The sequence below is a fragment of the Aphelocoma coerulescens genome, chromosome 6 (genome assembly GCF_041296385.1).
Source record: "Aphelocoma coerulescens isolate FSJ_1873_10779 chromosome 6, UR_Acoe_1.0, whole genome shotgun sequence".
Taxonomy (NCBI): domain Eukaryota; kingdom Metazoa; phylum Chordata; class Aves; order Passeriformes; family Corvidae; genus Aphelocoma; species Aphelocoma coerulescens.
This window is the reverse complement of record NC_091020.1, coordinates 24,407,158-24,419,182: the sequence shown is the minus strand read 5'-3', so window position 1 is coordinate 24,419,182 and position 12,025 is coordinate 24,407,158. Positions and strand designations below refer to the sequence as shown.

Sequence of the window (12,025 nt, the reverse complement as noted above, 5' to 3'; positions counted from 1 at the left end):
GTTGATGGAACAGTAAGATTGTTATTATATTATACAGGAGCAATACAACACAGATGGAGCTGCTCTTATTATCAGTGAAGGCCCCTCAAGTGGTTTTGGTGGGGGAAGGCTCAGGCCTCCTGTAATTTAGTGGTGATGAGTTGATCTGTGTGTACAGTGGAGGCTGGCTACGAAGGTTTCCTTCACAGGGTACATAAGTACCAACATACTGACTGACACTGGTATTTGGGGCAGCTTCTAGGACTGCTGACTTTTTACAGCATGATCACAGGCACCATTCAGTTCATTTTGAACCTGTGTCCATTGGAGCCATGTCTGAACTGGTAACTGAAAGACTGAATTTCCTCAAATGGTTACCACAAGTGCTTCATGTTGTAATTAAAGAGCATTGCACACTTAAAGGTGAAGTGCTCAGTGTGGTGTAAGAGGCTGTTTGTGCAGCATGAGTATTTACCTTGCTGTCAAAAACATATAAGCATTAAAACAAGCTGTGGTTTGAACTGGCAGATGTGAATGCTGCTGTGCTGCTTAGCACCTCCTGTGATGGGTCGTCTTTGCATATGTGTGAGTAGAAGGCAAAGGTTTAATGGGATTTCAGCTGGGAGTGGAGGGACTGTTTATTCTGGCAGCCCATCAGGTGAAGTACCTTTTCTAAGGAGAGGCATGATGATTGCTGTCATAATAAATACAAGTCTGTGTAATCTTTCTTGATTTCTTCTGATGCAAGCTGTCATGGCTGTCTCAAAGATACCTCCAGAGTATCTTTTAATTTCTAATGTTAACTCTAAGTGTGCAACATAGAAGCAGTTCCTCCTCTCAGCAGCATTACATTTAGTTGATTTCCATGACACTCCCTTCTTTAGTGCTGGAAGGAGGGAGAAAGGACACCACTCTGTTTATTCCCTCAGTACTAATCATCTTCTGTAAAATGCTGCAAACTGCATTTTTGCAGTTTTCTGCAGTCTTTTTACCTTCTTGTAATACTGTGGGTGAGAAGTAAGAGTTACAGTTGCAGAAAGCTGTAGTACTGCTGTGGAGGCACAGACATTCCTGGGTAGCACACAGCTCCTGTTAAACTCCGGTTACTTCTTTCAAGTCTGAGCTGCAGTGAAGTAGTAGATAAGAAACCATGATGGCAGGATGAAAACACAAGCTCCAAATAGCATTTTGAACTTGCTCCTTGGTGTGTTTCTTACCTGCTGTGACTGTATGCTAAAATCTCTCTTCTGTCTCCTCACAGCTGTGAAACAGGGTTTAAGGATGGAGACCTCTTCATGTCCTTCAGGAGTATGTTCCAGGATGTCAGAGATGCTGTTGACTGGGTTCATTACAAGGTGACTGCAAGAACTCCTTGGGACATATGTGGTTGTAACTGGGTTAGAGAGGCTGGTTTGTAACTCCTGAGTTCAGATGTTCTCTGCCTGCTCTGGGCAAGGGCCCTGCTTTGCCGCCTAGTGAGCAAATCATAGATTGCAGTTGTTTGGGAGTAAGTCAAGATTTAAACTGCCCTCCTCGTATGGGAACGTATCTGGCTTGGCTTCCTATTCCTTTTTCTTGTGCCCAGATTCCATTTTTGTACTGTAATTCATGGGTTTTAGAGCGTGATGCCATGAGGGTATTTGCACTTCAAGTCCACAACTTGACATTGTCCTAATTATTAAAGCAGTATTCTACTGCAAATTGTTTTCATTGGCACTATCCTGTGTTGTTAAAAAGTACCTGCATTAAAGAGAGAAATGCATCAGCTGTTCTCTAATTAGAGAGCAGCATTTCATCTTCTGCACACTCTTGTGAACAAATTCAGAATATAATTTTGTGAGCATTAACATATAGTTAAAGACCTGATTTTCTTGTTCTCCCTCATTCAAGCAGTCTGTTGGGTGGGATGGAGAACCATCACAGGAGAATTCTGCTCACAGTTGTACTTGTGGTGGTCCATTTACCCATGCAGAAGTCAGGAATCTATTTTTCTTTCCTTATGCAGTGTTGTGTGATACATGTTGGAGTTGGCCTTTGACTAAAGCATTATGGTCAGTGTTGGAGACAGGTCGTTAACTGTCTTGTTTGGTATGGCAAATCTATTTTTTGTTTGTTTCTATTGTATTCCCTTCTGAAAGGGTTAAAATGCTGTTGAAGTGGATTATTTACCATGGTGAGGGAATCGATGGATCACAGAGTTTGTGATGGTCCCTGCTACTCAAAGCCTCTCATCTCTAGAGTCACTGGTTCAGATTCGCCCTGGTTTGTACTTTCACAGCATTTTAAAGTGTGAAAGTTGGCATTACTTTGTTGTCTCTTACATCATAAGTTTCCATGACCTCACTGGGTTCTGTTGTTTCTATTTCAGGGATCGCTTAAGGAAAAGACCCTTGAGAATCTGGAGAAGTATGTGGTGAAAGATGTAAGTGTGAAGTTACTTTCCTTGTGCTATGTGACATTCAGTACTGACTAAGCAGGCAAGAAATAAACATGCTGATTTGTTTCACTAAATCACAAAACAGATAAGGCTGTAATTTCTGTTGTAATAACCAAAGACGAAGTGGAAAGTTCAGACACAGCCTTTATTCTGAGCCAGTGACCCACATGATTTCGTGTTGATGTGTACAGTTTTTTACATAAAATATAAAAGCCAGAGGAAATGTTATCCAGGTGAACACACTGGCAAAGCTCATGCTGTTTCTTTCAGTGGTGAAAGCAACTGTGTTCCCTGCCCATGTTTTTCTGCCCAAGCAAACTTCTCTTTAAAATGCAACAGTTGAGCATCTTTTTAGCCACAAGTATTCTTCTGCCACCCAACAGAAAAGCTACGCTTAGCCATGAGGGACTGAGGGAAAGATCCTGAAAGACTCACCAATGTCTAGTCTCTTGATAAACACAAAATGTGTGTTCAGCACATCTAATTGAGCAAGCTCCAGTGGTTCCCTTACTCCTGCCACCTCTGCAGTGTGCAAGGCCCCTCTGGACCATTTTTGGAATAAGTATTTTTTTTAGTTTAGATGTGCTCTGTGGTAGATTATCACTTTAAAGCAGTAAACCTTGTTTCTAGTTACATGCCTACAGAATTCTTAGGTAACTGTTCAGTGAGGTAATCAGCTATTTTGGCAGTGGACTGAGATTTCAGATTCAATAAAAATAGCCCCAGGAATAAATTCTCCCTAATTTGAGGTTGGAATTATAATGCGTTCCAACTTGTGGCTCATGAGCTCAGATTTCACCTGCCTCTGGGCCCATTTCGGGAACGGACTTGGAGCTGGAGCAGATCGGTGGGAGCAGCACAGGGTGCCTGGCACTGTGGTTGGCAAAGGCACTGCAGCCCTGCTGAGCCCTTCCCCCTCGCCTTCCTCCCCTGGGCTGTGCTCTGGAGGGGTTCCCTGGATGGACCAGCAGCTTTCCTGGCTCTGGCCAGTGCACAACACGTGAGTTTGCTTGCTCGATGGTTTGATTTGCTTTTTTTTTGTCTGGTGGGATCATAGTTGAGTGTTTTTCCCATGATGAATGTCTGTAACTTTTGTGTGTGACTTGTCCCCCTTGGCTTCCAGGGGAAGCTGCCACTGCTGCTCAGCCGCATGAATGAAGTGGGGAAGGTGTTTCTCGTCACAAACAGCGACTATAAATACACAGACGTAAGTGCTGCTTGAATTGTTGGGAATCATGGAGTAAGCATAAGCCAGCCATTTGGATGGGTTTTGATGGGACATGTTCTGGTGGAGAATTGTGTGTTTTCTAACCTATGTGTAGGATGGGTTAGTGGTGGATGCAGATTAAGTCTTGAGTCACCTTTTGTAGTCCTGGTTCTGGCACTGAGCTAGGTCTGGCATAAGTCCCTCTGTGCCTCACTCAGTTCCTCAGCAATTAAAGGGCTGAAAGGGAAAGTGATACTCAGTTTTGGATTTTAGTATCCTTTAAAATGCAGACTTTCCCTTTCAAGTGAGATATTCTGAGTACAGACAGGTCACCAAACCAAGGTCCTGGAGTGGTCTTAGACCCAGAAAGGGCCGTCTGCTAAGGTGAGAAATAAACACAGTTACTTCCATCTCCAGGTGACTGTCAGGATGTTGCAATACTGCTGATCTAAAGATTTATATACCATTTTAAAGCATTGCAAGATATACGTGAAGCAGTGTGCAGTTTTCTGAGGAAACTGTGTTATTTGATTTTAAAAACTACTGGTTGGATTCCTGTCACTGTCCTGTTCCATTCATTTTGTCTCCAAATCTTAGGATGACCTCTGTGTAAATTCTGAAAATAAAGTTCTGCAATCTAAAGAGATAAAATCAGAAAAGTATGCTTTTATAAACTACAAAAATGCATGTTTAAAAGCACATATTTGAATACTTTCTTTCTCTCTTTTAGAAAATTATGACTTACTTGTTTGACTTTCCACATGGACCAAAGGTATGTGAATTCTAGACTGCAGTTGCAATAGACACTGATGTGCCTAATTATCTGTGTAGCTGGAAAGCATTTTAATCCTGCTTCATCGACTGCATGGGATTAGTTGCTTTAATCTGGTTAAAATACACTTGCTGTTTTGAGTCCCATTTGAATGGGATCAAAGCAAATACAATATAACAAAGAGAAAAGGGGCATCATCTGGTCTCAAATGATAATCTGTGTTAATGATAACATTATTTCAGTGATAAAACATTTCAACTGTGGCATTTTGTAGCCAGGTTTCTTAGAAATAATGCACAATGGTTTAGATGTTAAAAAAAGCCATGATGGAAAGGAAACTGTTGTATAAAACAGCAGAAACATTTAAGGCTGATCATGCCTTAATTATCGTAACTAAAAGTTTTAGTCATGCTTTTTTTTGGGTTTTCTGAGGTCAAAACTCAGCCCTGCAACTTTTGGAGAAAGGCTTATGATACAAATTTGTACTGTTCTTTCAGTCTCCCAGTGAGAGGCTATCTCATGTTCAAAAGATGTGTCCTCACGCTGCTTTAAAGGCAGAAGGCAGCCAAGGGAGAAATTTTGAGAGCATAGAAACTCACCACAACTGATAGCTAAAGAAGCCCCTTGCTGTGGTCTTGATCTCACAAAGTGCAGAAACATGGAGCAGAAAGGGCTCAATATCCTTTGGGTAGGGCTGTGATTCAAAGCCATGCTCTGTGAAATAGAGTCCAGGCATTCTCCTACTCCTGGCAAAAGTACCAGCATGGCCTTGTAAGCTGAAGCCGTGGAGTTGCATGTGTCTGGATCTGCACAGGATGTCACCTTCAGGAACAGTGGTAGGGTGTCATTTACAGCATCTTTTTACATGGCAGCTGTGCCCTGACAGGGATGTTCAGTGCTGTTCTCCTGTCTCACACCACGTCCTCAGCCCCCACTGCTAGGCTGGGATGGGATGGGCTTGTGGCAAAAGGGGAGTGCTTTAGGAGATGGTGCTGGCAATGCAGTACTGTCCCACAGGAGGCATGAGCTAAGGGATTTTGATGGGATTTTGATATCATGAGCTTATGGCTATGGACAGTGACACTCCAGTTAAACTCCCTGTGGTTTTTTGTGTCGTGCCTGATTCTGGGGTTTGTTTTTGCCTTTGTAGCCTGGGAGTGCCCATCGGCCATGGCAGTCCTACTTTGACCTGATCCTGGTGGATGCACGAAAACCCCTCTTCTTTGGGGAAGGCACCGTATTGCGGCAGGTGGACACGGTGAGTGGTCAGTGGAGGGTATTCCATGGCTGGAAGGCCTCCTGCACCTCCTGTATGGCATCTCTCCGTGACAATGGGCAATGCAGTGTTTAGGCAGGACCTACCCTAGAGGCTGTGGGCTGGAGTCTCCTCTTAGTGATTCCTGAGCAACCCCATCACCTCAAGGCTTTGCGGGCTTCCCTAACATACTGCAGGTGGCAGGAAAGCCACCTATGGGCTGCTTGGGAGTGAGACAGACAGACAGACAAAGAGTGAAGTATCAATATAGAAAAGATCCAGACCATCAGCTGTTCAGCACTAACACAACACCTCCTTCCACAGGTGACCGGGAAGCTGAAGATCGGTACCTACACTGGCCCACTGCAGCACGGCATTGTGTACTCGGGAGGTGAGGCAGGAGCCCTTCTTGTTCTGTGGAGTGGCTCTGACATGGCCTTCAGCCACTCCAGCTGTGAGAGGACTTGTGCCAGGCAAGGTTGTGCTTCCCAAAGCACATTGTTGTGCCCTCTGCACACTGCACCAGAAGCTCTCCATGATCAGAGCTGCACAATGCAGGGACGAGATGGACCTGTTCCTCCTCAAATGTCCTTTTCGTCTGGAAAATCCCTGCAGGGCTTGTGGTGGCTGCAGCTGGCCCACAGCAGTGTGCCCAGCTGTACTTAAAGGTGCTGCCACCAGCATGACCACGCTTGGAAGGTTCTGCCAAGCCAGGGAAGGGCAGTGGGTGGATACAGAGCTGTCTGTGACACCCAGGGCTCCATTACTCTCACATGGAGTGGGAGGCAGCATGGCCTCTGTTGCTGTCATTCATGCAGGGGTGTGCATGGGCAAAGCTGCTCCTGGGTGAACTCCCAGGCAGGTGAGCAGTGTCCAGGGCAGCCATGGTCAGTCAGTAGAGGTTTCTGGGAGGAAAATGCACCTGTTTTGGCTCACTGTTCTGAGCCATGCCATTCTTCTCTCAGGCTCTTCGGACACAGTCTGTGACCTGCTGGGGGCCAAAGGGAAGGATATCTTGTACATCGGAGACCATATCTTTGGAGACATCCTCAAATCCAAGAAACGCCAGGGCTGGCGGACCTTCCTGGTGATCCCTGAGCTGGCGCAGGAGCTGCACGTCTGGACAGACAAAAGCGGTCAGGAGCCGGGCAAGCCCCTGGCCAGGCTTTGCTCTTGCTTGTCTGATGCTGCACCCCTGAGATCGCCAGGGCTTAGGGGTGCAGGGGAGAGATCACCCTGGCTTGCCACTTCTCCTTTTGGCCCTTTTCCCTGGGTCTGGATGCTCGTGGCAGGAGCTGGGGTGCCTCTCTGTGGGCTGGCCTTGGGGTCCCAGGCCTTTCCTGTGCTCTTTCCCAGGGGCTTTTGTGTGTAATCAGCCAAGTGCTGCCTTGGCCACGGGAGAAGCTGCAGCTGGGTGGGGTTGAGTTGTTCCTCATCCATAACCCCAGAACCTCCTCCCCCTCTGCATATATGGAGCCGTGGCTTCTATGTTAAAAAATTTCTGACAAGACCTGGGTTATTCTCCCTGTAATGCCTGAGCCATGACTGCTCTCCCATCTGCAGGGAGTCCCTATTCACCAGCTGCTTCCTCCTCGTTCCTCCCACTCCCTCTGCTGCTCTGCCGCCAAAGTGCTGTGTGTTTCCCATCCTCCAGCGCTCCTGCTTTTCTCCCAGGTTTGCCCTTTGGTGTGTAAATAGGGCTGGGGGTTATGCAAGGTGCCCCATGGCTGGTTGGAAGGTTTTGGTGAGAGCTGCAAAGGTTCAGCCTCAAAAACAAAAGGGCCAACCAGAAACCAAGCCCAAAGTTCTGCCCATGGCACAGAGTGTGATTGACCCCTCTCCCTGCCCAGAGGCCATGAGGTGCCTCCAGTGTCCCTGCTCCAGTGTCTGTCTGCTGCCATGTGAGGGGAGCGGGCAGGGGAGTGGGTTCACTTTCAGCCCTTTTCATTTCAACAGTTTAAACTTAACCCTTTTCCCCTTTCTTTTCTGGATTTTCCAGCCCTTTTTGAAGAGCTGCAGAGTCTGGACATTTTCTTGGCCGAGCTGTACAAGTGAGTGTTCAAACAGTGACAACTCTCCTGCTGCCTCTCCTGGCTAATGAGCAGCAATGACAAAACCTTGGGGTTGGGTTAGCGGCACTGCTGCTGGAGCCTTGACTCAGGCCTGGGCTCTGCCCACAAGACCAACCTTCCCCTCCAGACCAGCCTCCCTCCCCCAAGCCCCATCCCACAGCATCTGGTTCTGAAAGACTTTTCACACCATGTATTTACCTTCTCGCCTGTAACTAGGCATCTGGACAGTAGCAGCAATGAACGCCCTGACATCAGCTCCATCCAGAGACGCATTAAGGTACCAATCATCAAAATCCCTTTTCATCCTTTTGGATCCCAAAGGGCTTAACAACCCAACCCCACTGCTCAGTCCTGAAATGCTTTGCTCTGCCTTTGGGTGGGCACAGCAGGCTTGGCAAACCCACTTCGTCTCAGCTCACTGGTGTCACTGAAAGGCAGCCTGGTCTGGAATAGGGTCCCCTTCCCCATGCCCACAGCAGCACTGGCTGAGGGTGCTCACTGCTGCAGCATGTGGTACTGGCACACAGAGGCTCAGAGGGGCTGTAGCCTCTGGTTCAGCCAGCCCTGGGCTGCCAGCTTAGAACAGTGCTGGCCCTGAGCCTGCTGCCACCTTCCTTTTGTTACCTGGGGCTCAGCTGTGCCCTGATGACACGGGGTACAAGCACAGAAAGTCTTGTTGGAGATCCTTGCAGGTCTCCCGTAGCCCCCAGCCCTCAGGGCGCTCCACCTCAGTGTTTTCGTGGCTCTGAGGTGCTGCCTGCCTGGCCCAGGATTTAAGCTGCCCTTTCCTCATAGAAAGTGACCCACGACATGGATATGTGCTACGGGATGATGGGGAGCCTCTTCCGCAGTGGCTCTCGGCAGACGCTGTTTGCCAGCCAGGTGATGCGCTACGCTGACCTCTATGCAGCCTCCTTCATCAACCTCCTCTACTACCCCTTCAGCTACCTCTTCAGAGCCGCCCACGTCCTGGTGAGTTGCAATCCCAGGGAGGTGGGCAGGGCTCCCAAAGGTGCCCATGCTTGTGTCCATTATCACTTCCACAGGACACAACAGCACCTTGGAGGGTTGGGTGGCATTTGATAGATCATAGACCAAGCAGTTGCATTCTGGGGTTTGCCCTCCATGTGTCTCAGGGACTGGGACACCTCTTGTCACCTCCTCTCTCTGTTCAACATGCAGATGCCACACGAGTCCACAGTAGAGCACACGCACGTTGACATCAATGAGAAGGAGTCGCCGATGGCCACACGCAATCGCACCTCGGTGGATTTCAAGGATTCCGACTACAAGCGGCACCAGCTGACCCGTTCCATCAGTGAGATCAAACCGCCCAACCTCTTCCCTCAGGCACCTCAGGAAATCACACATTGCCATGATGAAGATGATGATGAGGAAGAGGAAGAGGAGGAAGAAGAGGAGGAAGAGGAATAAGAAGGAAAAAACAAAGTATTTCTGAAGATAAACCATGACTCTAGCAGTGATCAGGAATGGATTCTGTTGTTGGGGCCCTTGGGGTGATGGGTTGGGGGGTGTGATTCTTGCAAAGGCACATTTTGAAAGTATTTGGAAACTTCTAACAAATTAACACTAATTAGGAGGAGACCCTTGTTTTCAGTTTTGCAGACGGTTCAAAAAGCTGATGGATTCTACCTGGGTGGTGCATTCAGATTGGACTGCCCACCTGTGCTGTCATGCTACTCCCATTACATTTCGGGATGCTGCATGTTTCTCAGTTTCCCATCATGTGTTGCATTTGGTTTCCATTTGAACAGTGTCTTGTTAACGGTTTTTGGCATTTGTTACATTCTCTGTGGAGACAGAAGGGATGTGCTGGGCCGTGCAGGAGACAAAATTATCCAAATCCTGCTGCCTGTTAGGTTGCTGCCCTTAACCCTCTGCTCCTGGGTTACATAATCCCCCCCTCCACATGTTAGCCAGGGTGTTGCTGTGCCTTCCAGCGCCCCGTTTACCTTCTGTTGGTGTGAGTTTCTCTGTGTAAGTGGTTTGACTCCTCCAGCAATCGTGGATGGCAGTGAGATTCCAGCTCTTGCACATCTGCTGCCATACATGTTTCACCTTGTAGCTGCTCATTATCCTCTCCCAGTGTCTCCAAGCTCTCTCAGCATTGCCATGTGATGCATGATTTCCAGGGCATTTCTTAAACAGCTGAGCTGCACACTCTGTTCTCAACTCCTCCAGTTTCAGCAGTAAATATTAACCCAGGAGCTTGAAGCTGTTGCTTTAGCATTAACATTAGTCACTCTGTGTTCCTCCTGACCTTTCTGTCTTCTCACCTTTAAGTGAAGCATCCCAAAACCAACCCCAGCCACCATGGGGAGTGAAAGGGCCTGTTGTGCCAGGGTGCTGCGGGCCACATGGGCCTGCCCTAAACTAGGAAACAGCACATGCCACAGGGCCAGCCCCACGGGGGGAGCCGGGAAGCTCCCGGCTGTCCGGCAGCTGCCCTGGTCTTTGGTCTGGTGCGGAGCAAGCGGAGCCTCATCGCTGGCCGTGGTGGGCAAGGCTGCGTCCCTGGCCAAGGAGCGTGATGGCTGCCGTGTGGGGACCGGGGGTGTCCCCAGGGATGGGCAAGTAGTGCTTGTGCCTGAAAGCCAGCCCAGGGAAGGCACGGAGCTGGCACACAGCTGGGCAGCAGTGCCCTGTGGTTTTCCTCTGAGTCATGGGTGCAGCCTCCCTTACTCCAGCCTCTGCCGTTCGCTGCAAAGGGATTACAACGAGGGCCCTCTTGTAATGAATTTGACTGTTTCAGTACCATAAACTCATTTAATTTCTTTTTTCATTTTAAAGTACCTTAGTAGAAAATAAAATAAGAAAAACCACACCACCACCATCTGAGCAGGAAAATGCTGCTCTAGAGGCAGTTGTTCAAGTCAATAAATGATGATGTTTCTAAGAAATGCCTGGTGCTTTGTGGTGTGTTGCTGAGATGATGAGGGCTGTGCTGAAATTAGTGGGAAGAGGTCTATGGGGTCTATGGGTGACTGAGGAAGAGTGAGAGCACCTTTGGGAACTGGTCATGTAAAGCACTGAGGAGCACTGGCAGTGGATCTTGCTGTAAGGGCACACCTGGTCCTCACATTGCCCCCAGAAGCAATGGTGGGTCACGAGGCTTTTGTTATCACCTTCTGCATCAGCCAGGAAAGCATGGGGAGGGCAGAGAAACATTTTGGCTTGGACACAGAGAGTGAGGAGGGGCTTTTCCACAGTGGGAAGGGCAACATCCCCACACTGCCACTGCCTCCTGTGTCTTGCCAGGGCTGTTCCCCACAGACATTACCAAGGACCACTTCCTGCCCCTTCACCCCTGCAAGACAGGTGCTCAGGGCGGCACCAGGGCACAGCACAGCCTGTGCGCACCAGGAGCTGCAAACTCACTTAAATAGACAAGAATACCCATGGAAGGCCAGCGCTGCCACACAGCCACACAAGGCTGTGCCCAGCTAAGACAGGCAGCCCCAGGGACTGCTGAGCTCATTTCCCCCACAAACAAACTCCTCGTGTCAACCAAACCAGACCTGAGGAGGTTCCCCCATCAGCACCACCACAGAAGGATGTTCAGTACCAGGGCCCAAAGTGCCAGACAGAAAAGCAACACTAAATGGCAACAGCTGGTGGGCAACACTCAACACCTGACACTTTAAGGGATTGCTGAAAACTCCAGAGCACTGGGTCCCTGACACCTCAGTTTTGGGGTCTGCAGAGGAGCTAACATGTACCCACAGTGAGGCTGGCTGCAGGAAGGATTCCAGGGAGCTGTTCCCGAGCCCTTTCACCAAAGGCCACGCTGGGCTCTGCTATGTTTAAACTTTGTTTCTCCAAGTATAGCTACTTGAATTTTTAAAGCTTTAGCTCAGCAGCTCGGGGAGGCATGTGGCTGCGGGAAGGGAGGTCTGGGGAGCTCCATGCATTCCTCCTTCCCAACCGGTCACCACAAATAGCTCACTCCCAGCCCAGGGCTATTTCTGACTGAGATGGGGAGAAGAGCCTTCAAGGCTAGAGCAATGGAAAGTATTTGACCCTCACTTCATTGGTGGGAAAATGTCAGGCAAAGCCTGACAGACACACAGGCACTGCCCAGCCTTGTACCATCCTGTCCATCCTGTGCTGGCTCCACCATGAAGTTGTGGTAACCCATGGACCAAGAGCCAGGGTGATGCTTCTTGCCCCAGCTGGCACTGGGGACATGGTCACAGCCCAAGTTTCCCCGCCCACACCTTCCTCAGGCAGCTGCCCATGGCTCATCTGCACCAGCTGCCCATTTCCAGAAGCTGGTGGCCTG

The 12,025-nt window shown here is 48.8% G+C and overlaps 1 protein-coding gene across 6 annotated transcripts in view; it reads left to right on the top strand.

The window, feature by feature from the left end:
• The window catches only part of NT5C2 (5'-nucleotidase, cytosolic II), a 60,829-nt gene extending 50,186 nt beyond the window's left edge, over positions 1-10,643 (top strand). For 4 of the 6 annotated variants that reach the window (XM_069019923.1, XM_069019924.1, XM_069019926.1 and 1 more), the window contains 12 exons: positions 1,241-1,334; positions 2,348-2,401; positions 3,540-3,623; positions 4,354-4,395; positions 5,546-5,653; positions 5,975-6,041; positions 6,616-6,786; positions 7,214-7,324; positions 7,650-7,701; positions 7,939-7,999; positions 8,518-8,694; positions 8,905-10,643. In XM_069019923.1, coding sequence (XP_068876024.1) covers positions 1,241-1,334; positions 2,348-2,401; positions 3,540-3,623; positions 4,354-4,395; positions 5,546-5,653; positions 5,975-6,041; positions 6,616-6,786; positions 7,214-7,324; positions 7,650-7,701; positions 7,939-7,999; positions 8,518-8,694; positions 8,905-9,156 — 1,273 coding nt within the window. In that variant the 3' untranslated portion in view covers positions 9,157-10,643. The remainder of the gene's footprint in view (positions 1-1,240; positions 1,335-2,347; positions 2,402-3,539; positions 3,624-4,353; positions 4,396-5,545; positions 5,654-5,974; positions 6,042-6,615; positions 6,787-7,213; positions 7,325-7,649; positions 7,702-7,938; positions 8,000-8,517; positions 8,695-8,904) is intronic. The other 2 variants (XM_069019927.1, XM_069019928.1) reach the window with 1 other exon arrangement.
• The last annotated feature ends 1,382 nt before the right edge of the window (positions 10,644-12,025 follow it).